This window comes from Vicugna pacos, chromosome 3, assembly GCF_048564905.1.
Source record: "Vicugna pacos chromosome 3, VicPac4, whole genome shotgun sequence".
In the NCBI taxonomy this organism is placed as follows: domain Eukaryota; kingdom Metazoa; phylum Chordata; class Mammalia; order Artiodactyla; family Camelidae; genus Vicugna; species Vicugna pacos.
In genome coordinates, this window is record NC_132989.1 from 17,007,757 (window position 1) to 17,031,046 (window position 23,290).

At 44.9% G+C, this 23,290-nt stretch overlaps 1 protein-coding gene across 2 annotated transcripts in view; it reads left to right on the top strand.

Annotated features, from left to right (window-relative positions):
* The window catches only part of DPYSL3 (dihydropyrimidinase like 3), a 103,054-nt gene that overhangs the window by 34,719 nt on the left and 45,045 nt on the right, over positions 1-23,290 (top strand). The window contains exon 1 of one of the 2 annotated variants that reach the window (XM_006204480.4): positions 10,191-10,427. The exons of the other annotated variant lie outside the window; for it this stretch is intronic. Within the exon in view, the coding sequence (XP_006204542.1) occupies positions 10,389-10,427 (39 nt within the window). The 5' untranslated portion in view covers positions 10,191-10,388. Of the gene's footprint in view, positions 1-10,190; positions 10,428-23,290 lie in introns of those variants that run through there. 2 annotated transcript variants of the gene reach the window in all.

Sequence of the window (23,290 nt, forward strand, 5' to 3'; positions counted from 1 at the left end):
CCTCAGGCATATGTCTCTGCCATTCCTCCTTCTCTGAAACAACAGCGAGCCAGCCAGAGGCTGATGGGGCCCTACGGCCCCAGAGCATTTGCTCTGGAAATGCTCTGGCTCCGAGTACAGGAAACGGGAGGGAAAAAACACAAAAGACTTGCAGCCAGAGTCCCTTCCTGGAGACGAATGGGAAACCTGGAAAATATAAACTGAGGTTGCAGCCTTGCACTTGGGGGTTGGCTTGTTATTTTGAGCCTCCATCCAAGAGTGAGTCTCACATCCCCCCTCTGGGGGGTGAACTGCTGCTCTGGACCCAGAGAGGTCTGAATCCAATCACATGTGTTTCCATTCAGCCCAAAGGTGAAGCTGACTGCACTTAACCAGAGATCCAGCAGCTCCAGCCCACACTCTCAAACTGGCTTTTAATACAGGGTCAGGCTGTTCTGAGATTCAACCCTGTGCTTTAGGGCCCAGTGGGGGCGGGCTGGGGAGGAGGTTATAGTTCCCTGGAGATAACTCACTGCTCTCTCAGTTCCGAATAGGCACCAAAGTCGGCTTCGAGATACAGAATTTCTAATGCCTGAATAATTCAGTCTCCAAGTGGTCTGATATAAGAAATTCAGGTGACTGTAAGCCACGCAGGTGGCCTAAAAACATGGAAGCCGACGCTATGTGAAGGAAGAGGGGGCAGCAGAAATTATGGTTCATTGGGAAATACATGTTCTGTCCAGTAACTCTAGCTGGTGGGCACCAAGGTGTATCTATGAGCCTAGACTTGTCAAGTTTTCCAATTTTAAAGAAATCTAAATTTGAGTATGCAATCTATACATTTAAAAATCTTGCCTAAATAAAAAAAAGTCACCCCATATAGATATAAAGGAGCCTCACTGTTGCAGGTTGGGATTCCTGAAAAGCAGATGCCGAGAAGAATAAGATGCAAGAAATTTATTAGGGGGTGTTCTTAGGATCGACATCGGGGGAAGGGAAAGGAAGGGAAGGACTGTTGGTTCCTTGCATAGCCTCTATGCCTGTCACCATGTCGTGTCGACTCCATCCAGATGCCTACTCTGCCAACATTGGGGTGGGTGATGATGGAGGGTGGCTGAAGTCAGCTGCCTGAGTCATTTTGTCTACCTCTTTGTTAAGTGCCTCTCCTGCGATGGTTGCTCTCTGGAGGGTATCAAGCTATAATATCTTCATTCTTTATGCCCACTCCCGTAGGTCTGCCATGTTCTTCTAGCTAAGCTCTCCTTTCCCTTAGCCTTTCATCTTTCTCCTTACTGCCAAGAACACTTCAACACTATATATAACCTTGAGCCACGTTTCTTTCAAAGTGGATGCTGAAGTGCATTGTTTGAAGCTCTGGCCAGTTGGGAAGAGATCTGTTGACCGTTGTCTTTCAGTGCCACCCCTGAGTGGGACTGTCAAGTGCTCACGGCCTATTTTCAGGTTGATCTATAGACCAAGCCAACCCAACCGGAAGTTAGGCTTCGGTGTTTTCCTCCTCCGTCAGCTGAGCACAGGTGTACACTCACAGAAGGGAACTGGAGCAGCAGTAGTGCATGACGTGGGAGATCGGAGCGCCCCTTTGGGTAGTTTACTTATGCCTTGCAGCCCTTCTCATGGTTGATTGGTGCTTGGCCCAACTGATCTTATGACTCGGTGGGTCTGACAGAACCCAGCTGATGATGGACGTGTCTGGCTGCTTGGACGCTTCATGACGCTGGTCAGGCCTTCCATCTCTCCCAGGGTCCAGCAGCACTCAAGGACCTGTTTTTCAAATAGTGCCTAATTCTTTGGCTCTGGAGCCCCAGGAGTGTAAACTGTGGTACTCCTGGTGGGACTTCACGACCTTCCCGTGGTGACTTTTCCCACCACAGATACTTCCATTGCTGTAGCATCTATTGGGTCTTTGGGCTAAAGGGGCAGGGCTGTTTATGCTGCATCCTGGATCTGCTGCAAAGCCCTTTCCTGTTCCAGTCACCACTCAGAACTGACAGCCTTTCATGTATAAATGTTGTAAAAGTATTTCCAGATACGGATAAGTTGTCTCTAAAGTCTGATGGACCTCCCAGGCTTTATGCTTCCTTCTTTGCAAGGGATTTGCCCCATGCAATAATCTGTCCTTTACTTGAGAGGCAGTGTTGTGACCTGCTCATAGCCTCTGGACTTTTAAAATTTTACAGGTGTCAGGCCCCTGCATCTTTGTAGACTTTATTTTCTACTCTTAAAAAGTTCATGTATCCTTCATTAATGCTCTAGGGTTCATGGGTCCCACCAAAGCCTTCAATATGCTTGGCACTTCATGCTCATTTTGTCAGATTTGTATGATGTCACCAAAAGAATGTCCTAATGGGATGTTCTTCAAGATGTCGGGACAGTCTAGATCTTTTGAGACAATATTGTGATGGAAGGATAGTAATTGCCTCCACCTGATTTCTGCCACCTGCCTTTTGTTTCAGAGTCCTCGATGAGCCTTGTTCTATGGCTTACTTTCTATCATTAATCTTGACCTAAAAAAAAGCTTACATAATAGTTGCTAAATTTATGCATGCATCATCGAATAAATGAATGAAATAAAATTTCATCATTTGTGAATTTATACGAAGTTCAGTCCTCATCACTCCTCAAAAAGCATCCAATTTCAGCTCCCTGGTTTTCTTTAATGGGTATTTCAACTGAATGGCACATACAAAAATGGTTTTAGTCAGAAAGGGAGCTAGTCCTGTAGGGAATTGAATGAACATAAGACTCTACCCACAGCTGACCCTAAATACTGCAAATCAAAATGTTTTACCCTGGAATGCCTTCTTTCCCAATTTCATGCACACCCATAGCTGTGGGAACCTGGGATTTGTTGCTGGAAAGTGGCACGCAGCAAGAACTTTGGGAAGGCAAAGCCCTCTAAAAATTTCTGAAGTTTAAATAAATGAATCAGATTGTAATATCTCTGTGATCTTCAAGGCAAAATGGTCACGATTTCTTTCTATGTTAGTGTGAATGTAACGTCACCTGTGTGTCTAACATGTGCTGGGAGACGGAGATAAACACACAGTAATCCATCCCTGCCTCCCATCCTTACTGCCTAACCCCAGCCAGCGTGGCCATTCCTGGGGTTTTGGAATGAGCTGCCATCAGAGCTTTTGGAGAAGGTCAGAGGCTTTCAGAATCGTCCTCCACTGAGGAAATGCATGAGAAACTCCATGCAGCAAGAAGCAGGTTTGCATACCTTGCTCATGCTGATAGAAGTTTGATTTGAGAATAAGCTGTGGGAATACTTTTCTGTGGCTCTCAATTTTTTTTTATTTTTTTTTTCTTTTTGGCTTATGTGTTTCGAGGATAGGATTGTTTGTCAGGTTATTTCTGTGTATCTAATATGTAAACGTCTAATAATAGCAGGTGAATCACCGCTTTGATTTTCGTTCTGTGATACTGGAAGTATACGACTAAGATTTCCTTTGTTTGAAAGGTAGGTAAAATGAATGGACCCAAATGACTTATGGGCAGTTCTGAGATTACATGTTTATTCATTCATATTAGAACAGCCTATATATTTCACAAAGGCCTGGTATGTGGCTTTTGCCCTTGCAAAATGCTTCTGTATTTCTTTGGGGTCTGTGTTTTTCTTCATCCTTCAAATCAGGATCAGGGGGAAATGCTTCCCCATATTAATTTAGCAAAATATAAATTTGTTTTTTAAAAAGTAGAACATATTTTTAATAGTCAAAACTGTGTAAATGGCTAAGCACTTATTTTAGATGTTTCGAAGGTTACAAGGAAGACAGAATATTCTTGGCTTTCCCCTCTATTCAATTTTTTCCCCCATTGATGCTACTCTATTCCAAGCCTTATGAAAGAGCTGGAGACGACTGAGATGAATAAGACATGGTCCCTGACACACACGAGTTCAGCAAATAATTATCAGAACATTAAAAATAACAGTAGAAATAGCTGCCATCTAGTTAACTTACTTTGTGCTAAGAGCTTTATATGAATAATCTTACTTAATCGTCCATATATTCGCTGTCCTTTCGTCCCCTATATGTCTCTGCCCTCCCTTCTGTCTTAGTCAGCTTAGATCCCATGCTTTAGCCTCAACTCCCTTGGGTTTCTTTCTCCCTTCTCAGCACTCACCTAGCGAAACCCTTGTTAAATTCCACACGCTGCCTCCTCCCTGCTGCATGTGTGCGTAGAACAGCCACAGCCAGGCTTACGGGGCGCTCTTTAAATTCATGACCACGATCTACAGGGAATCTTTGGGGTTGCCAGGTAATCACACCGTATTTCTCTAGTCTCTTTGCTCTCTTAAAAAATGATTTCATTCCAACTCCTCCCTCCTCTAACTTCTGACACCTTCTCTCCCAGACTGTCGTAGCTAATGGCAGAGAAAACAGACATAGTCAGAAGAGAGCTTTGGTAAACTTCCTCCATGAAATTTCCTGGTCTCCGTGCCAACATACTCTTCCCCTGAGTTCCTTGGGGAGGAACGGTCCTTGCTCCTTGCTAAGGGCAAGCCCTCTGTTTGAACACTAGGTGTCACCTGTGTTGTCTATTCAAGAACCATACCCCAATTGTCCCATTTCTCTCCTGCAGTGTGAAGTTTCCTCTTCTTACTGAATCAGCCCGTTGGCATAAACCATACCGTTTCTCTCATAGATTCCACTTTCTCAGCTAGTTCCTGCTGTGTATCCTCTTCCCCGTCTACCGTAAAATCCCTTGAAAGAGTTGCTGTACTAGGTGTTTCCAAATTCCACTACGATTTTCTCTTGGAAACACTCCAATCAGATTTCACCCCCCACAGCTTCATTAAGACGGCTCTAGTGCTCATACCCATGTAGTAGCTACTCAGGAAATATTACTGGAATAATTTAATACTTGTACAGAAAAAAACAGCCACTGTACGGTGGGCATGAAGATAGTCATTTTATAGGTGCTCTGTTCAAGGTCCTCAGTGATTTCACGCCCTGATGAATTCTCAGTTCCCACCGTCCTGAACCTTTGAACAGCATGTAACAAAGTGAACCCTTTCTCTTCCTGGAAATCATTCCATTTCTTGATCTTCACAACACTATGCTTTCATAGCGTCCCCACACTCTCACTGACTACTGTCTCTGCGGCTTTGTCCAGTGGCTTCTTTCCCCTCAGGATACTTAGAGTCACCTCGCAGCTCCATCTCGACTCACTTCCTTGGTCAGTCAACCAGCATTGCTACTTTAAACCATACCAGCAGGCTGACAACCTCCAAATTTGTGTCTCTGGCCAGCTCTCCCCTTAGCTGCCTAACCTCACGTATCTACCTCCTTGTGCAGCACTTCACTTGGATGTTTAATAGGAAATGTCCACAAACATATTCCTTACTTCCCCCCCAAATTCCCTTTCTCCTACAGTTTTCCTTATCTCACCTTCGTCTATTGAGTTGCTTAGTGTAATCTCTGATTCCTCTTTTTTCTGATAGCCCAGTCAAATCCATCAGCAAAGATTGTTGGCTTTACCTTGAATGATAGACAACATCTGACCATTTCTTACTGCTTCCACGGTTACCGTTTGGTCCCAGTGACCACCATCTCACCTGGCCTTCTGTGACCCCGATATGGAAAATTCCAGCCCATTCCTCAAGACACTGGAATGACTCTGACTTTCCCTGCCCCATCCCTGCTTTATTTATCCCCAGTTCACGTGCCATTATATACTTAATTTTTCACTCTTGATTTCTGCCTTCCTTAGAACGAAAGCTTCAAAAGGGCAGGGGTTTCATCTGTTTTATTCAAATATTTGTATCCCTAGTGCCTAGATACCCATAATAGGCACTCAATAAATATTAGTTGAGTGAATTAATAAACCATCACAAAAACACTGTAAAGTAGGTAGTAAGATGTTCATTTTAGAGATGAAATAACCAAGGCTCAGAAAGCTGAAATAATCTGTGGAAGGTCATGGGAGTAGGAAATGGATAATGGGAATGTGGACTGAGGTCCCTATACTCCAAGGTCCAGATCTTTAAACAGAACACCATTCTGGGTTCTAGTCCACAGTTTTTCTTCTGAACACAATTATCTTTTTTTTTTTTTAAGAAATTCTTTAACACAAGGCTCTTATCTTCTCTTACGCTTGGATGGCAGCTCCTTTCAAAGTCACAGCTCTCTAATCACTGCTCAGGTACCAAATCTATTCTCCTGAGCTATTCTTGAGTCCATTTGTTGCCTTGGAATTGTGACTGGATCATGTTAGTAAAGTGATTCCTCACCATCTTGAATTCACTTGCTCTGAAACCTAGAATCACAAAACTCTAAGAAGCCTTAGAGAATCAAATACAGATTTTTTTAAAAAAATGATGATAATGATTATTTATTTTTAATTGAAGTATAGTCAGTTACAATATGTCAATTTCTGGTGTACAGCATAATGTCCCAGTCATGCATGTACATACACATATTTGTTTTCATATTTTCTTTCATTAACGTTATTAGAAGATACTGAATAGTTTCCTGTGCTATACAGAAGAAATTTTTTAATCTATTTTTTATATAGTAGTTAATATTTGCAAATCTTGAACTCCCAAATTTATCCCTTCCCACCCCTTTTCCCCCAGTAACCATATGATTGTTTACTATGTCTGCGAATCTGTTTCTGTTTTATAGATGAGTTAGATATTCTTGATTCTGGATTCTAATCACATGCCCTTTAATTACAGGAAGGTTCTTATTCCCTCTATTTACTCTTTCTTCAGACACAGTTTAAAATGCTCTTCCATTCACTCACCTAATAATTATTGACCAACTTCTATGGGCAAAACCCTGTTTCACACACTCAGGACATGGGAGTAGATAAAACAGACACATTCCTTGCCCTCAAGGAGCTTAGATTCTAGTGATGAGGAGGATAATAGTAATAAATCAATGTGCCATGTGGTGAAAAGGACTATGAAGATAAATAAAACAAAGAAGGGGGCCTAACAAGTGATAGATGGTGCTCTTCTGTTTTTTGTTTGTTTTGGGGGGATTATGTTTGTTTGTTTGTTCAGTGGAGGCACTGGAGATTGAACCCAGGACCTCATGCATGCTAGGCATGTGCTCTCCCACTGAGCTATACGCTTCCCCCCAGATGGTACTCTTCTGAATAAGTGTATAAAGGAAACTCCTTAAGATCTGGGATATTATTATTGTTGTTATTATTATTCAGCTCTGTAGCACTAGTACTTAGAAAAATAAGAAGTACACACAGGCTAAATACCGTGTGAATATTGTGAGAATGAATGAATGAACGAATGACTGATGGCAAAGAAGAGAGCCCGATTAGGAGGCTACTGCAGTGGTCTGGGGAGTAGCGGTTGGTGTCTAGACACAGAGAGAAGCTTTCCAGATGAAGACAAGGGGTCACAGTGTGGTTGTATTTAAAAGACAGAACCAGTAGTAGTTCCTGACAGATGGGATACGGAGTGCAAACTGGATTAGATTGAAGGAGGTAAGGCCAGGTTTGGATACTGCCAAACCTGTGGCCTGAGGAACTAGAATACAGTAGCCTTGACCGAGGTGTGGAGGTCTATGGATGTGGTAGATTTGGTAGCCAAAATTAATTTTCTTTGGGACCATAAATTAAATCTCTGTGTGTCTCCCTGTCCCTCTCTCATAGTTTCCTGAGATACCCAAAGCCAAGTATTGCCGTGTATCCAAGGAAAACCATTCAGAGTCATTCTACTGTGGAAAACAGCCATGCTGGTTTCACTCCTCACTCTCTTGGCCAGACACAGAGGCATCCTGTGTCGAACACTGCCTTTCTTCTTATTCCTTGAATAAGAAAGGCACAGCCAAGGAAGGCTTTTTTTCCTTCAGACTCTTCTTAGACACTTGATTTTGATTTAAGAAAGAGAAAGATAATTGAAGTGGATGAAAGAGGGGAGAATGGTGTTTGTCGGGCATTTCTGCTGATGGCAACAGCTTGAACCGATTAGCTGGTTATTATGCATTCCTGTGCAGGGCTTCTCACAGCAGTCTGATCCAGAGAAACACATCACAAGTCCTATTCTGCATGGCTTCTTGCATGCAAAACTGACCTCAAAGAGATTAACCGAGTCTTGTAATTTGAAACAGTAGACACACAAAATCATCAAGTAATCAAAAATATGGTATAAACCTATTTAGTAGGCAGTGTTCTGGATTATAATGACAGTAATAGCGGAAGATCATTAGGATGCAAGAAAGACAAAAACCAAAGGACAAACCCATGAAATGCAAAAAAAGAAGGCAGTAGTATTTCTTTAGGATGTAAATGTTCCCTACATATTTTTGCTTTTCTTAAGGAGAACTTGTAAGAGTCCTTCAAACAAGTTTGGGAAAGTAAAATCTATGGGAAGGATTCAGAGAGACCTCTGCAGTGTTGCATAGTATGTAGTTAATTCTCTTTTTACTCAGTTCTAAATATAATCCTGCTCATTTGCATGCCAATCCCCAGAATGCTTTGTAATTTCACAGCTCTTGGCCAGTGCTCTTAAAGCACTTATGCTTTTAAGAACAAAGCGAAATGCTTAGGGCGTGCCTTTGATTTAGTCTTTTTTCCCCCTGTGCTTTTTGCAAACGTACAGGGAGGTGACCTCTGCTTGGCATTCATCCTCCAAGCCACAGTATCACAGAAATGAAGTGGAGAATGCTGTGGGCTTTTCCTGTGAAGACTGCATTTCAGTCCAGTTACCCATGAATAACCGGCTGCTTGGATTAACTCACTTGAGCAGGAGTGTTTAGGGGGGCCTAGCCTGCCCTTTGCTTATGTGACCAGGCTGGTTCATTTCAGGTTTAAGGAATGCCCAAGCTGGAGTGTTCTGAACCCTCTTTCTGTGGCTGCTTTATATAGCTTCTCTATTGCAAAGGAAGCCTTCAAGTTAATGAAAAGATGTCCCGAAGTGTGATCAGTGGCCTGCGTTATAGAAACGTGAATTCAAGATCTCTAACACAGACCTAGTCATGCTCAGTGACATCTACAGAATTTATCTTAGGGGAGGATTCGCTCCACAGGGGGTGGTGTGGTCACTGGAGACTTGTCCTGAGAGGTTTGTATAATTTTGCATGGCAAGCCATTTTCGTTGTCATTGCTGTTATTCAACTGGTGTATTTGGGATTTTTTTTTCCAGGAGTATTAAGGAAGGTCCCCCATCCGACCATAGCCACAGTGGCTCCTTGGCCGTTTAATTGAAGCTGGTAGCAAAAAGCTAGTATGTTCCAGCGCCGAAAGGTCACGTTTTTGCTCCTAATGGCATACTGACCTTTGTCTATCAGCCCTACCTGAAGTAAACTGGGGGCTGTGAACAGCGCACATCGGACCCCTCACAACATCCACGGCTGCGCAGTAGCCGGCCAGGGCTTTTGCTTTTTCACTGCAGGTGTTTTCTACTCTTTACTTACCGAGCAGTGTTAACGCTCGTTCTTCGATTCTGAGAGCCAGGCAGTGAAGTTCCTTTAAAACACATTATTTTGAGAATTATTTTTACAGTACAGAGAACGGTTGATATTAGCGGACACCGGGCCCCCTTGCAGTCCTCCGAGAGTGAGTGGGTTGTTTCTCATTTTCTGACCCGCATTTTCATGGTCTCAGGCTCGCAGCGGCCGGCCAGGCTGCCCAAAGTCTGACCCGTCCTCGGCTTTCTAAGGGATCGCGCCGGCTGTTTATACATCCGGCGACCAGCCGAGGCGGCGCCCAGGCTGCTCTTAACAAAGGCGGCGGCCGCCGCATCCAGCCCGCGCGGTGGCCCAGGAGAGCGCGTTCCGGGAGGGAAATCCGGAGCGGACTCCTTCCCCAAATCAGGGGAGGGAAGGTGGCAAATCCGACCTAGGGCTTCTCGGAGACGTGGGCGCTTTCCTGGGCTTGGCCCCCGGGGCCAAGAGGGCGACGCTGGTGCTTCTCTCCGGACACCGGGGACTGCAGCATCCCCGCCCCGAACAGTCCCTCGCGCCCCCTGGTGGCGGTGGAACGACCTGGCTCCGCCGCACTCGCAAGTCACCAAAAAAAAAAAAAAAGGAAAAAAAAAAGTGGGTGAGGCAGATGCAAAGAGGAAAATCAATAGGGATAAGAGAGAAGAGGGAGGAGTCGCGGATCAGCCATTCTTGTCTTACGGGGTCCCAGCTGGCAGCGCAAGAGAAAAAAAAAAGCTCGGGCGTGAACGCGAGTGGAGGAGGGTGTGTGCGACGGGGGGGTCGGGGGGTGAAAGGGGGACCAGGGAGATTTACTATTGTCTCTGGCAGCCGCCGCCGGAGCCCGGGAGGGGGGCGGAGGCGAGAGGAGGCGGCGGTCGCGGCCAGCGCACCATTCGCTCCACCTGATCTCGGGGCGCTGTGCGCTGAGGAAGGCGCGGGCGAGAGGGAGCAGAAGAAGGAGGGAGGGAGGCAGCTGCTGCAGCCACCGCCGCCACCATGTCCTACCAAGGCAAGAAGAACATCCCGCGGATCACGGTGAGTCGGGCGTCGCTGCCTCTGGGTCTCGATAGCTTGCTTGCTGCGGGCTGTGCCGCGGGCGGGGGCGGCTTGGATCCCGCCCGCTTCCCCAGGCGGGTCCCCGGAGATGGACGAGGACCCCGGGTCCAGGGGGGTGGAGAGCGGCGGTCAGTCCAGCCGGCGCGGCGGGGCGCCACCCAGACCGATCGACCCTGGCGTTTGGGGAAAACAAAACAAAGAGGAAACCCAAACAGTGACGCGGAGAACTTTGGATTATTTATCTTCCTTTTCCACCTCCCCGTAGTTCACAAATAACGCAGGGCTCTTGGCCCTCCCCGGACCCCCGCGCCACCTGGGGTGTGCGTGTGTGCTGCCCCAGGCGAGGTGTGCTTTTTGTAGAAGATTCCTTTTTGCCTGGCAGGGTATACAGAGGTGACACCTTTCCCTAGGGGTACTTGGTAGCCCGACCGCGCCCCTCTGCGAGCTCCAGTCCCGTGGATCTGCTCCCGGCGCCACGAGGGTGATGGGTTCCTGGACCATCCATCCTCACCTTGGCCCCCTCTTGCTTGCATTTACCCCAGTTCATATTTCTGTGCGTCATACTCGGGACTGGGCAGCTAACGTGGCTGTAGTGAGAATGACCAACTTTTTTTGCCCTCGATGCGTTTCACATTTCTGTTGTCATTTCTCCCCCTCATCCCAAGAAAAGCCTGGGTTTTTAGAGCAGATTTTAGTTGGCGGTGCCCGGCGCACGCTGTGTGCATGCCGTGTCTAACTGCCATTGTGTGCAAAACCGAGCCCCCTGCGGGTGTCAGATGCGCTGGGCGGGCGCCTAGGGCGGGGCGGAGAGGGGACAAGCCATTATCAGGTACAGAAGCCGCATCTTCGCGGGCATCCAGCAAGCAGCTCTCGTGGCAAAATACTGCGCCCGGGTCCGGGATTCCTCCCGGATGTACTGAAATGATGCCCCGAATGGGAGGGACAGAGGACAGGCTGAAATGGGCTTTTTTTTTTTTTTTAAAGGGCAAAGCAACACAACAAAACCACTGACATTTGTTGGCCGAGCACGAAGCAGTGCTGTTGTGCTTTGTAGTGAATGGTGTGTGTGTGTAGTGGGGGAATGGGTGGCTACTCCATCTTTGCAAGACGAACAAAGAAAGTGATCAGCTGGCCCCTGGGAGGCTCCGCAGCTGCCCTAAGAGCAGCGCTGTACCTGCAACTGTAGTCCATTTGCCCGAATCCACTAGGTTTTGCTGTGGGTGTGAGTCTGTTGGCACTTGTTCTGTTAGGCTTAAAACAACCTGTGTACATTTGCAGTTGCTCTTCAGGACCTTCTCCTCTGTAGGCAGGAGGAAGCAATTCTTGCCTCTAGTGCACTTTATTGTCAATTGGTTTATTTTTACTGTAGCATCTTGCCTTTTTCATGCACCTGAGCTTCTCCTGACACAAATGCGCCCCACCCCCACCTGCAGTCCACCTGGTCCCCAGGGGAATAGAATTGGAATGAGTAGGGATCCTTTTGCCAGGTAGAGGCATTGGGTTTAAACCTGTCCTCCTTTATCACTACCTGATATCGTTGACTTTACATTATTATGAAGACATAGTGGGTCTTTTATAATTCACAGTATTTTCTTAGTGCCAGTTGTCTTTGCAAAGAGCTGTGGATCATGTTTTTTTTTTAAGGCTGATTGGGACAAACCTCAGCTTTTGTACTTATTTCCCGGAGGAGGGATGAACCTCAGCTCTCATGCTGTTTCTTGTGGAAGGTATGCTGCATATATGTGTTTGCTTTACATCCAGTGTACATTTGCCAGTTCTGTTTGGGAGAAGCAGAGAATAGATTATTTTTCTCTTCCCAGTCTGGAGACTACAATGGTTTTTCTTAAGGATTCAGCCTCTGATACAGTATTGAGGGCCACGCCCATCCTTATAGGTATCTCTTAAGCCACCTTTAAGGAAAGATACAGAAATTTAGCCTTTATGGTAACTGTCTCAGAAGCCCCAGTAAATGTGGCTGTGCCCTAATCCCAGGGCCAGGTTTGCAGGGGGTTCCCTTTTGTTCCTGCCTGGATGCTCTTCCCTGGGGTGCGCCCTTCATTTTCAGTGTGGCTTCCATCCTTTCTCTGTGTGTGGGGCGTGGTGCTGCATAGCAGCCTCTGCCTTGAGGGAGGCTGTGTCTCCTGCAGCTGTGATAGAAATGGATAGTGGTTGTGAATTTCTTCAAGCCAGCCTGCCTTGCATTCATTGTTGAGAGGGATGTGGGATAGTGGAGGCAGAGGGGTACGGCAGGAGGCGGGTGTTGGTCTTTGGGGGCGAGGAATCCATTTGTAGATTTTTCTCACGCTTTGTGTTTGTATTTCCATGAACAAGGATTCTAGTTTAGAACAAAATATCGTTGTAATTTTTGAACACTTGCATATCTATAGATGATTACGGTTATCTACAGACTACAAGGGGTGAGATACCTTTCCTCGATATAGGTAAAAACATAAAAATGTGGACACAGATTTACATATATAGAAAATATGGTTAATGATTTAAATATAACATATATCCCCTACTGTCAATTCTAGTGCCTTTATAAAAATGGTAAGATTATAGAATTGGAGTTGTTACTTCTCTATATTCTTTTCTGTGAAGGCTGCCCCACCCAGTAGCTAAAATGTCACTGTAATCTGAGGACTGATGGGGGCAGTCTTTCTTGCTGAATACCTTTGCCTTTGCAGGCACCGCCCTCTCCCACAATTTGGGGGACACAGTAATATTTTGTTTGTTTGCTGTCTTTTTTTGCTTTTCCTTCCACCTCTTTTTGCTGCTCTCCTGAGAGTGAAACCTTCCTACTACCCCCTCCTACCCCCTCCTACCCCATGTTTCTTGGTTTCCTGGAAGGGAGTATTTCTCTGTCGCTGGTAGGATTGGCTGGGGCTTTCCCTGGGAGTAGTTCAAGTCTCAGATCTCATTGTTGCTTCTCAGGTCATTTACCTGTATGAGCTGCCTGTCCAAGCCCAGCACCAGCTTATGCTTCTAAATGTCAAGAGACGGCAGCTGGGGTGGTCCAGCCAATCAGAGCAGGGACCTGGTGTGGTCACCCTCCTCCGTCTCCTCTGTCCAGCACAGTGCCTGGTACATAGATGCCTAATGAGGATGTTAAATCAATAAAGGAATGAAAAATTGTTCCTAAAGAGAACAGCTCGCAGCTGCTGAGTGTTTTATTTTGTGTCGGGTATTGTGCTATGTGCCTTACGAGCGTTGTCTCATTAAATCCTCAGATCAACACTGTCTGAGAGTTATCCCAATTGTATAGATTTTGTTTTTCTCTGCCTGGGGTCAGAGATATAATTAGTGTCAGAAGCAGGACTCAAATCCACGCACCTGACCGAAATCCAAACGCACATCCCTCATCACCACCCCCTCTTGGTGGCTCTGCTCCTACCATCGTGATGTTAGCCGGGCAAATGGTTTAGAGGAAAGACTCACACTGTCTCTATTTTTTGTAGGACCTGTGAAACTTGTTCTTCCTGCCACTTTTTTTCTTTTTGTTTTTTGAATAATGATGGTCAACTGCGTAATATTTTTTGACTGCCTCCCTGATAATTTAAACTTTTATTTCATTCTAGGTAATATTATTGAAGAAAATCATGGTTTAATTGTGGAGGATAGCTTTACTCTAGCATACATCAATTTAAAGACATTAATGGTAAAATGAAATTGTTCATCTTTACACCTTCTAAAATCATCTCAGGCATCCCCCCACCCCCCAAGTGGTGCACAGACCTCAGGAGTCAGTGATTCTTTGAGACTGGACTTCTGTGGGCATCAGGGATTTGATATGTGGATGGTTTGGTCTGATCTAGCCTCAGGAAATCCTTCTCTCTCTGGGTTTCTGTTGGAATCATTTGTTTGTTTCCAGATCTCCGGGCCAAGAGATTCCATAACATGGTCTGCCTTACTTTTTATGCTGAATAAACTAAGCAACAATTTGGGGGATGGTAGTTCATCATCTCAGCTCTGCAGGTGGAAAGTTTGGGTAGTTACACTCATTGTTTTCCTCTGAAGTAAGCTGCAGCTTAAACCTGCAAGGGAGGGTAGAGGTCTCACACTCAGGTTCTAGTGCTTGGCTTGTATTCTTTTATGAGGGTCTCTGCAAAAACCCACTTTATAGTTAAGGACATTGAGACATAGGCAGTTGAAGTCAGTTAGCCAGAGTTACACAGCGAGAATTTCGGGCAGAGCTGCAAATCACACCCATGTCTTGTCTGACTTCACAGCCTCAGCTGCCTCCCAGATGCACCTGCAGTGGAGATTTTGAAAGGTGTGGATAAAGACCTCCAGAATTCCCTCTAGGAGACAAATCATGGAGAACTGACTTTTTGTGACTACTAACTGGATTGCTGTAAATACTGTCTTGCAGCTAATGCATTTTTGCTGCATTGGAGGTTGTGGTGTATGTGTGTGATGTTTGAGAATTGCTGGAAGATACATCCTCGGTCTGGAACATAACCTGGAGAGTTGGGTCCAGGGGACATAGTCGGGATGCTGTGATCTCATTTGAAGGATGTGATTGTGGGCTTTGTGGATGCCCTGGGAATTTTTTATTGGGGAGGGGACATGCAGGAGCCACATGAACTGGAAGAACACTCAGATCTCTGCGCAGTTGAGCACGGGGCCTTGAACTAGACTAGGTCCTGAGGAAGGGATGAGTGCAACTCCATCCCTGGATCTGTGCCCTCCTTTTGCTTCAGTAGGCATCACTATGGACTGGGGACAAATATTAGGAGATGGAGGACTAGAGCTGGGGACACCAAAAGAAGAGATGTCACCCAAAGCCCCCTCTCTCCGTGTAAGGCATCGTGGAAGGGAAATTTCAGAGAAAAGACAAAAGAAAAAAATATCAAAGGAATGGGAAGCATCTTAGATATCTGATCATGGAAAATCTCAGCGCAAGCCCTGCCTGGGGTGTTCATTCATTATACTTTGAACAGGGATGTGGTTGGTGATTCCCAGCCAGGTGATTCCCCTTTCTCAAACACTAGCAAACTGCCTCAAGTGGATAAGGAACTCTGACTAGCAGTAGCTAAGACGGAGCCAGCTGGGCACGTGAGGGAATTCTGGAGAAATAGATTTCCTGAGAGAATTCAAGTCGATGTGATAGAACTGTCAGTTTATAAATAAAAATTCTCCCTCCTTATCTCACCGGGCTACTGAAAGGCTCAAATGAGGTAGGACTGCGGACAGTGGTCTCTGAACTCCAGATGTATTCAGGATAGGAAACAGTGATTTATTTATAAAATCTTCACTATTTTGGAGTGTGGAAATGAATAAAGGAGGGCTTGATGAAGGTCTGGAGTAGAAAGAGACTACTTAGGAATCAATTTTTTAATGCATATTTTCAAAAGCCAACAAAAATGAACACAGTGTTATATTAAAAACCCTTCTTTGTTTCCTGCTTTAGTTATGTTACCGTGTTGCTCAGACTCATGCCTGTCATTCATGTCTGACAGGCCCACAGAGGCCTTTTGGTCTCTTTGATACAGAGACTCTTCCAACCTAAATAAAGGACACTTTCCTTATTTAGTTCAACTATATTGCTTTCAGCCCTGTTCAGCTTCTGGCCTAGACTGATGTGGGTTTTGGATACCCTTTCTAGCAATTTTTTCACAACTCCCTGTTGAATGGCTTTTTCTCTGTCCTTTCTGCTCAGTTGCAAAAAAATAAAATTAAACTTGAAAAAGAACCAAAAAACTCTTTGGATCCTAAAGGGCTCTCTGTTCTTTACCCACTGACATATTTTGTAGAAATACTGATATCTGCTTATTACATTTGAAAATTTACAAAATGTTTACAACATAAGTAGGTAAGTGCGCTTCTCTTTGACTAAATCAATGCTTCTAATCTCAAGGGGACTGGAAATGTGAATATGCCATCACCTCCCGGGATGGATGCTAATGGGAGGACTGGACTGCCCCCTGGCCACTCCCTCTTCAAATCAGTCCTCTTTTTACCTTTCCCCTCCCATTTTCTGCAGCCAGAAGGAAACCAGTGAGAAAGACCCTGGGCAACCCAGAGAAATAGGCTCCTCTGTTTTCAGACTCTTCTGCTGTGAAATCCTTTTCATCAAATTCAGTATGTATCTATTTCAATATATGAAATAGACTAAAAAAATGTGATGAAATAGGATGGGCTCCTCAGCTTGGCCTCTTCTTTGGCCCTAGTCTGTGTGTGGAATACAGTTCTCTTGAGGAACATTTCTTCTGTTAACTAGATTATAGGGGACCCCATGCTTAGAGAGATGGGACTAAACGTAGTGGAGCTATTATTTATCGCTACCATTTATTGAGAGCCTTGGCACAAATGGCATAGGTTCTCTCATTTGACTGACAACAACTCCAAGAGCTACAGTGACTAACTGTCATTTTACATCCTGGCTAGAGGTTCAGAGAGATTAAGTAACTTGACTAAAGTCACACAGCTGCAAAAGCAAGATCCTGGGATTGATCCCTCCAGATATGAGTTAATTTCACAGGTAGGAAAGCAGTAATTCCTTATCCACAGGTGACTGTCCCCACCCCCTCACCTCCAGCTAGCCACACCTCACACATGGGGCCAGTGTTCATAGGCTGGAAAGAGTGGGAATGGTCAGGCCAAACCTGTCCCATCCCCAGTGGAACAACTGAGTGCATGTCCTCCACATCGCGGTTCATGCCTTGCCTTGCCAGCTGTCTTAGCTGGCTCCTGGCTCTTACCCAGGAGCATGTTTGAGTGCAGGGTGGAAGCTCAGATGCTGTTTTTTGGCCTTGCATAAGTTCGGATCTGGCCCGGAGCCCCTTCTCACTCTCTGTCCCTGTCCTCTGCCCAGATGTAGAAGGAGCCAGGCTCTCTGTTCTCGTTCAGCCAAGCAGAGAAACCCAGGATACACCCAGCACTCTAAGCCAGATGGGGGAGCTCCACTCTAGAAGGGTCCAGGAGCCTGTGGGGACATCCAGGATTCAAGGGCACGTTTCTCTTGGCTAAATTAGTCTTTTTCTTTTTAGTTCCTATGGAAGTGCTGGACACTGAGCTATGGAGGATATGGAGGATAAAGTGAGATTTTATTTTTAAAGAGAGGGGTTCCTCTGCCTAGTAGAGCAAAGGCGCCCCCTTGTTTTGTGATGCAGGGAAAGGAAGAGAGCCCTGGATGGAGTGTCGGCACATTGTGGTCCAGGCCTGCCCTTGCTTCTAATTTATGTGTGACTCTGGGCAAACCCTTAACATCCCTCTCCGATTCTGCATCAGATGAGGGCATTGAACTGGATGATCCCCAAGTCCCTGCCAGTGCAAATGATCCTGTGAGCCTTTATTTTGCCTTCTGTTTTCTCCTGAGATCATAGTCAGCCCTCTACACTTGGTTCCAGATCCACAGAGAGGAGTTCTAATCCCTTCCCGGGATGGAAGAGAGCATAGTGAGGACATGGATGAGGGCAGTAGTTGTTGGCTTAAACGCAGCAGGACTGGCCCACATCTGTGTTGGATAGAACGGTCTTTGGTTGTTTTTTCACCTTTAAAATCCCAGGCTTTTTCTCATTCAGAGAGTAGACTTGATTAAGACTCATTCAGAGAGTAGACTCTGTCCAAGGGAGCAGCAGGATAATGATGATTGATAGGTCTTTTTCTTAGCAGAGCTTGAGTATTAATTCAAAAGAGTATTATTAAACTGGTATCGTGATTCATTTGCTGGCGCATACATTGTCTCTTCTGGATAAAGCTACCATTGAGAAGGGCACAAAGGCGACAATTGCCCTGAGTCTAGACTGGTCAGACCAACACGCAAAGCACCAGGGAGCAGCTCCGAGTCTACATATGGCCCCCAAGCTCTTGTCACTTGCTCTTGCCAATATCTGAAATGCAATGGCTCCCATCCAATGGGAATAACCTCCCCTCAAAGGCCAAATAATGCCACGGACACTCCATGAGGTAGGGATGGTTTTTTTTTCTGTCATTATCACTGATCTCCAGCACTGTGTCTTTGGCATCTTTGGCAGGCACACATGAAGCTCTCTGTAAATGTTTGTTGAATGGATGGATGCATTGATTTAACACTTACTTTGCAGAGATAATTTCAAGCGAGAAGATGATCAGAATGCACATGTATTTTTGCTTGTACATCATCTTCCCTTTCGCTGACAACTTTCTAGAATATTAGCTTTGAAGAGATAAGGCATGTCTCTAAGAACCCAGCACAAGCTCTCCGGGCTGAGAGAAATACAACAGCACTTGAGCAGAACGAGGAGCATTAACTGTGGTCCAGGATCTGAGTGGGGGCAATGTACTAGGGAGTCCATCCATCCCTTGTACTTCTTTCTTCTCAGGCCCCTCTTCCTCTCCTTCCAATTCCGCATCTGGCCTCATTCTCAGCCTGTTTCGGGGGCTACCTGGGTACTTCTTACTTGCAGACAGACCTGTTGTTTCTCTTACTGAAAATGATTTAAAAGAATTAATATAGACCTTTGTGTCTTCTTTCAAAGAGGAAAAATTACACGACAGTTTGAACCAGGATCTAACCTAGATCTTTCTGCCTTTGCGGGAACCCACAGGTCATTCCAGGTGTCAGCAGCCAGTAGACAGGTTGGTCTGCGTTCATGCAGCAAACCCCACCTTTCAGAAGGTTTGGCCAAGGAGCAGCCTGTAGTTCTTTGTCATTCCTCAGGCTGGGTTGGCCATTTTTGAATGGAATGTTTTTATGATTGTGTGTATGTGTTTTCAGTTATAAAAAAAAAAAAGTGATGATTGTAGAAAAATTTACCAAAAAGCCAACAAAACAAGGAAAGTAAAAATAAGCGCCCATGAAATTTTTTCAGCTGATAGGCATTGGAAAGTTTGACTACATCTATCTAGAGTTTTTTCTTACTACTGTGTATGTTGTTTATTAAAATGGTCCCCCATATTTGCTGTTTTATATTCCACAATGTATTATGACATCTTTCCCCGTTTTAAATTTTCTTTCAGAACATAATTTGAAATACCTACATATTACCCCAGTGCTTCAAAAAAATCCCATTTTGCTTGAATTTTTTGGTTGTTCGTGATATTAACAGTACAAATGAGATGGTAGGTTTGTTTTCAGTTTGGCTGGTTTTTTTTAACTGAAGTTAAATTACATTAAATTAAATTTAGCTACCCCAGGGTGAGGAGTTGAGTAACTTGCCCCAAAACTGCTCAGTTTTTGAGTCTTGGACTCTGATTTGAGTCCTAGTGTCTTTTTAAAAAAGTTACTTTTATTTATTTGGGGGAGGGTGGTAATGAGGTTTATTTATTTTAATGGAGGCACTGGGGGTTGAACCCAGGACCTTGTGCATACTAGGCAGGCACTCTACCACCAAGCTATACCCTCCCCTTAGCGTCCTGGTGTCTTTAATCTTACTTTTATATTCTTGTCATCACTCCACTAGCTCCAGCAGTTCTGCTGTTTTCCTGGGAAAATTCTACTTTCCCTCTTTGTTTTCTTCTGCTCTCAAGTGAGCACCTTTGTTTTCTCCCCGCCACCCTTGCTTGCCTCCCTGTCTTGCTGAGGCTGTTGCCATCTGTGAGGTGCACAGTGTCTTAGGACTGAAAGCTACACAGCTGGAGAGGAAATATGCCCGCTCCTCCCTCCACCTTCCCCATGCCCTTAATGACTTAACCTATAAGCTTGGGAGCTGGTTTTAATTTTGCATTTTCTGTGTGTATATGTGTTTCTTTTAAAAAAACTTCTCCCCCTTAATTCTTTCAAGGATACCTTTATTTGAAATTGTACCCTCTTTCCTTCCAAGCCAGTCCCTGCCCCAAATCTTGATGAGATTACTTTGTTTGAGGATATTGCTAAATTCATAGCGAGGTTTCTGGTTTAGCCGAATAAATTGGTTTAAATTATGGCCTTACAGAGAGAGAGGGCTTTAAACAACTTGAATAGTTTTCAAGCAATTGACCATAAGCCTCTGCTTCTAGAAAATTCATTCTAGGTTTATTCATACGGAGAAGGTATGATTTTGTTTTGCTGTGTTTTGTTTTGATTTTGGTTACTTCATTGCACACTCGGTCTCAGATTCTTTGATGTGAGAAATCATGGGGAAAACTTAGCTTTGCTTGGTTAAGGGCAGGATGAGAAATAAGGGGTCCATTATTCCAAGCCTCTCATTTTAATGATTAAGAAAATGTGGGCCAGAAAGGGCAGATAATTTGCCCAAGGTCACGCAGCAAATTCTTTTTTTAAAAAAAGAGGCAAAGGACTCATTTCCCTTGCTCTGGTTCAGTGCTAGTCTCACCTTTTTTTTTTTTTTTTTTTTTTTTTTTTTTTTGTAGGGGAGAATGTGAGGGGGAGTGTGTTATGGGCAGATTTGTCCACTCAAAATGCATGTTTCGAGGTCCCCCCAGGATCTCAGCAGGTGACTATATTTAGGGGTAGGGTTTTTAAAGAGGTGATTAAGTTGAATGAAGCCATTAGAGTGGGCCCTGATCCAGTTTCAGCCTCTGGAACTGTGAAAAAATAAATTTCTGTTGTTTAAGTCACCCAATCTCTGACACTTTGGTATGGCAGCCTTAGCAAACTAACACCAGAGGAAGGTAAGAACAAAGACATTCAAAATTCAGAACTTCAAACTTGGGAAGTTGTCCATGAACTGAAATGGGAAACCCAGATAATTATTACTACTTCTAAGAAATAATGCTGTGCCAAAGCCCATACTAACTTGATTTGGAATCATAGTTTTGTATGTGGCATCTCATTTCACGCTTGTAACATGCCTGAAGTATAGTTATTATTAGCTCCACTTTGCAGATGAGGAAGCAGGCTCAGAAAGTTAACTCATCGAAAGTTACATATTTATGGGCTAAGTGATTGAGTTAGGTCCAAATTCATCTCTTTGTCTGACTTTAAAACTGTCACTACACTGAAGTCAACCCACACTGTTTAGTAACCATTGTTACCGAGTTGCTTAAAGTTAGGAAGAGAAAAAAATGTCCTCTGAAGTCTCAGTGGCCTGGAATCCACTTAAATGATTGAACAGGAACTATTTGGCCCCTGATTTTAGGATAAAAATAGAGATCTGGAAAGTCTGAAAAGATAGTGAAGGTATTCGAGTTTCACTACAAAGGTTTCCCAGTGGCTTATACCTTCACACGTCAAAATGGACAGCTTCACATAATGAAGAATTAACAGTCATTAGTGATGGACCCCAGGCCCCCAGGAAATCTGAGCTGTCGGAGGAGAGTCAGTTACCCACAGCAGGTCACGCTTGCTGAAGCAGGAAACCAGAGCCGGACCTCTGCAACATGAGTGGATGTGGAAGCTCTCTGTGCCGGAGTTTTACAAATAGCTATTTTAGAAGTATTTGTAACAGTAAGACCTGATAAATATGCAATAGCCAAAAAAAAAAAGTCAAATGAGCTTGAGCTGCTGGTAAAACCTCTTGCTACGAGAGAGGAAATAGGAGGTGCTGTAGATGTTGACTGTGGGGGGCTCTGTTGCACCTGCGTCCTCCGTGTTTGAGGACCGTGTGGTCTGTCATCGCTTAAATGTATGAGTTCAACCTACTTGGACTTCATTAGTAAGAAGACACAAGCAGGTTGAGAGGTGGCTGGGCTTTGTCCTCAGCAGATGGTGGGGTTAAGGCCCAGCTCAGTGTGTGCTAGCTGTGCAACTGTGTGGGCTCTGCCTTTAGAATAGACTCTTAATCCAGCCACTTGTCACCATTTTTCACCCCTGCCACCACCACCTGAGCTCGACCCTCTATCACCTAACTGCATGAACCCAGCAACGGTCTCAGTGCTTCCACTTTGCCAACCATAAGGTCATTTCTCCATGCATAAGCTGAGTGATCCTTTAAAAATGTAAATTAGGTCAAGTCACTCCCCAGCTCAAAAATTGTTGCACTTGGGATGAAACCCAGACCACAGTGCTCAAGGGTCCCCATGGCCTGGCCCTGACTGTCTGTCTGGACTCCAGTCCTGCCACTGCCCCCCAGTGACTTGGCGTCAGCCGACCTCCCTTCTTGCTCTCCCTTGAACCTGACATGTTCATCTCCAGCTCAGAGCTTCGGTACTTGGGGTGCCTTGGAATAGGGAGCCTTGGAATAGGGAGCGGTCGTTTCTTTACCTGCGGAGCTCAGTTCAGCTGACAGCTTCCTAGATGTGCCTTCTTTGAAAACCTAATCGGAAGCAGTCCCTGACCCTCTTCTAAGCCTCCACCATCCCCTCACCCTCTTTCTAAATGTCACTCATCATTGTTGGAACAACTCTACCAATTTAGTGACTGACTTATTCTTTGCTGTTTCAACTCCTACAGTTGCAGTGGCAGGAAATCTGTTTTGTTTATTCTTGTATCCCTAGGACTGTGAATGGGAGGCATTTACAAATGTTAAATGAAGGAATGAATGGATGAATAAATAAACAAATGAAAAGGCGTGCTGTCCCTTTACTTTATTTTTGATTTCTTTTTTGTTTGTTTTTGCTTTGGGGGGGAGGTAATTAGGTTTACTTATTTATTTTAATGGAGGCACTGGGGATTGAACCCAGGACCTCCTGCGTGCTAAGCACACTACCCCTTGAGCTATACCTCCCCCGTTTACTTTAAACTAATGTGCTTACCCTGGGCTAAGTGGTCTGGAGAGAACAGGTGTCAAGGAAACTGCGTTATCAGAAGGCTTCTAAACTCTCTGCCCTATGGTGATAGGGACTATGTCTGTCTCCTTCTCCCCTGTGTCACCGCGACCAAGCTCAGTCTAACTTCACGTGAATGAAATGATCAATGGAAGATGAAAAGACTTGGGGTAACAGACACAAGCGATAGCACATAGATGAACACCTGCTGCATCTGAGGTGACTTCTAACTTGTTTGCTCTTTTTTTAGACACAATTTAACACGTGTCACC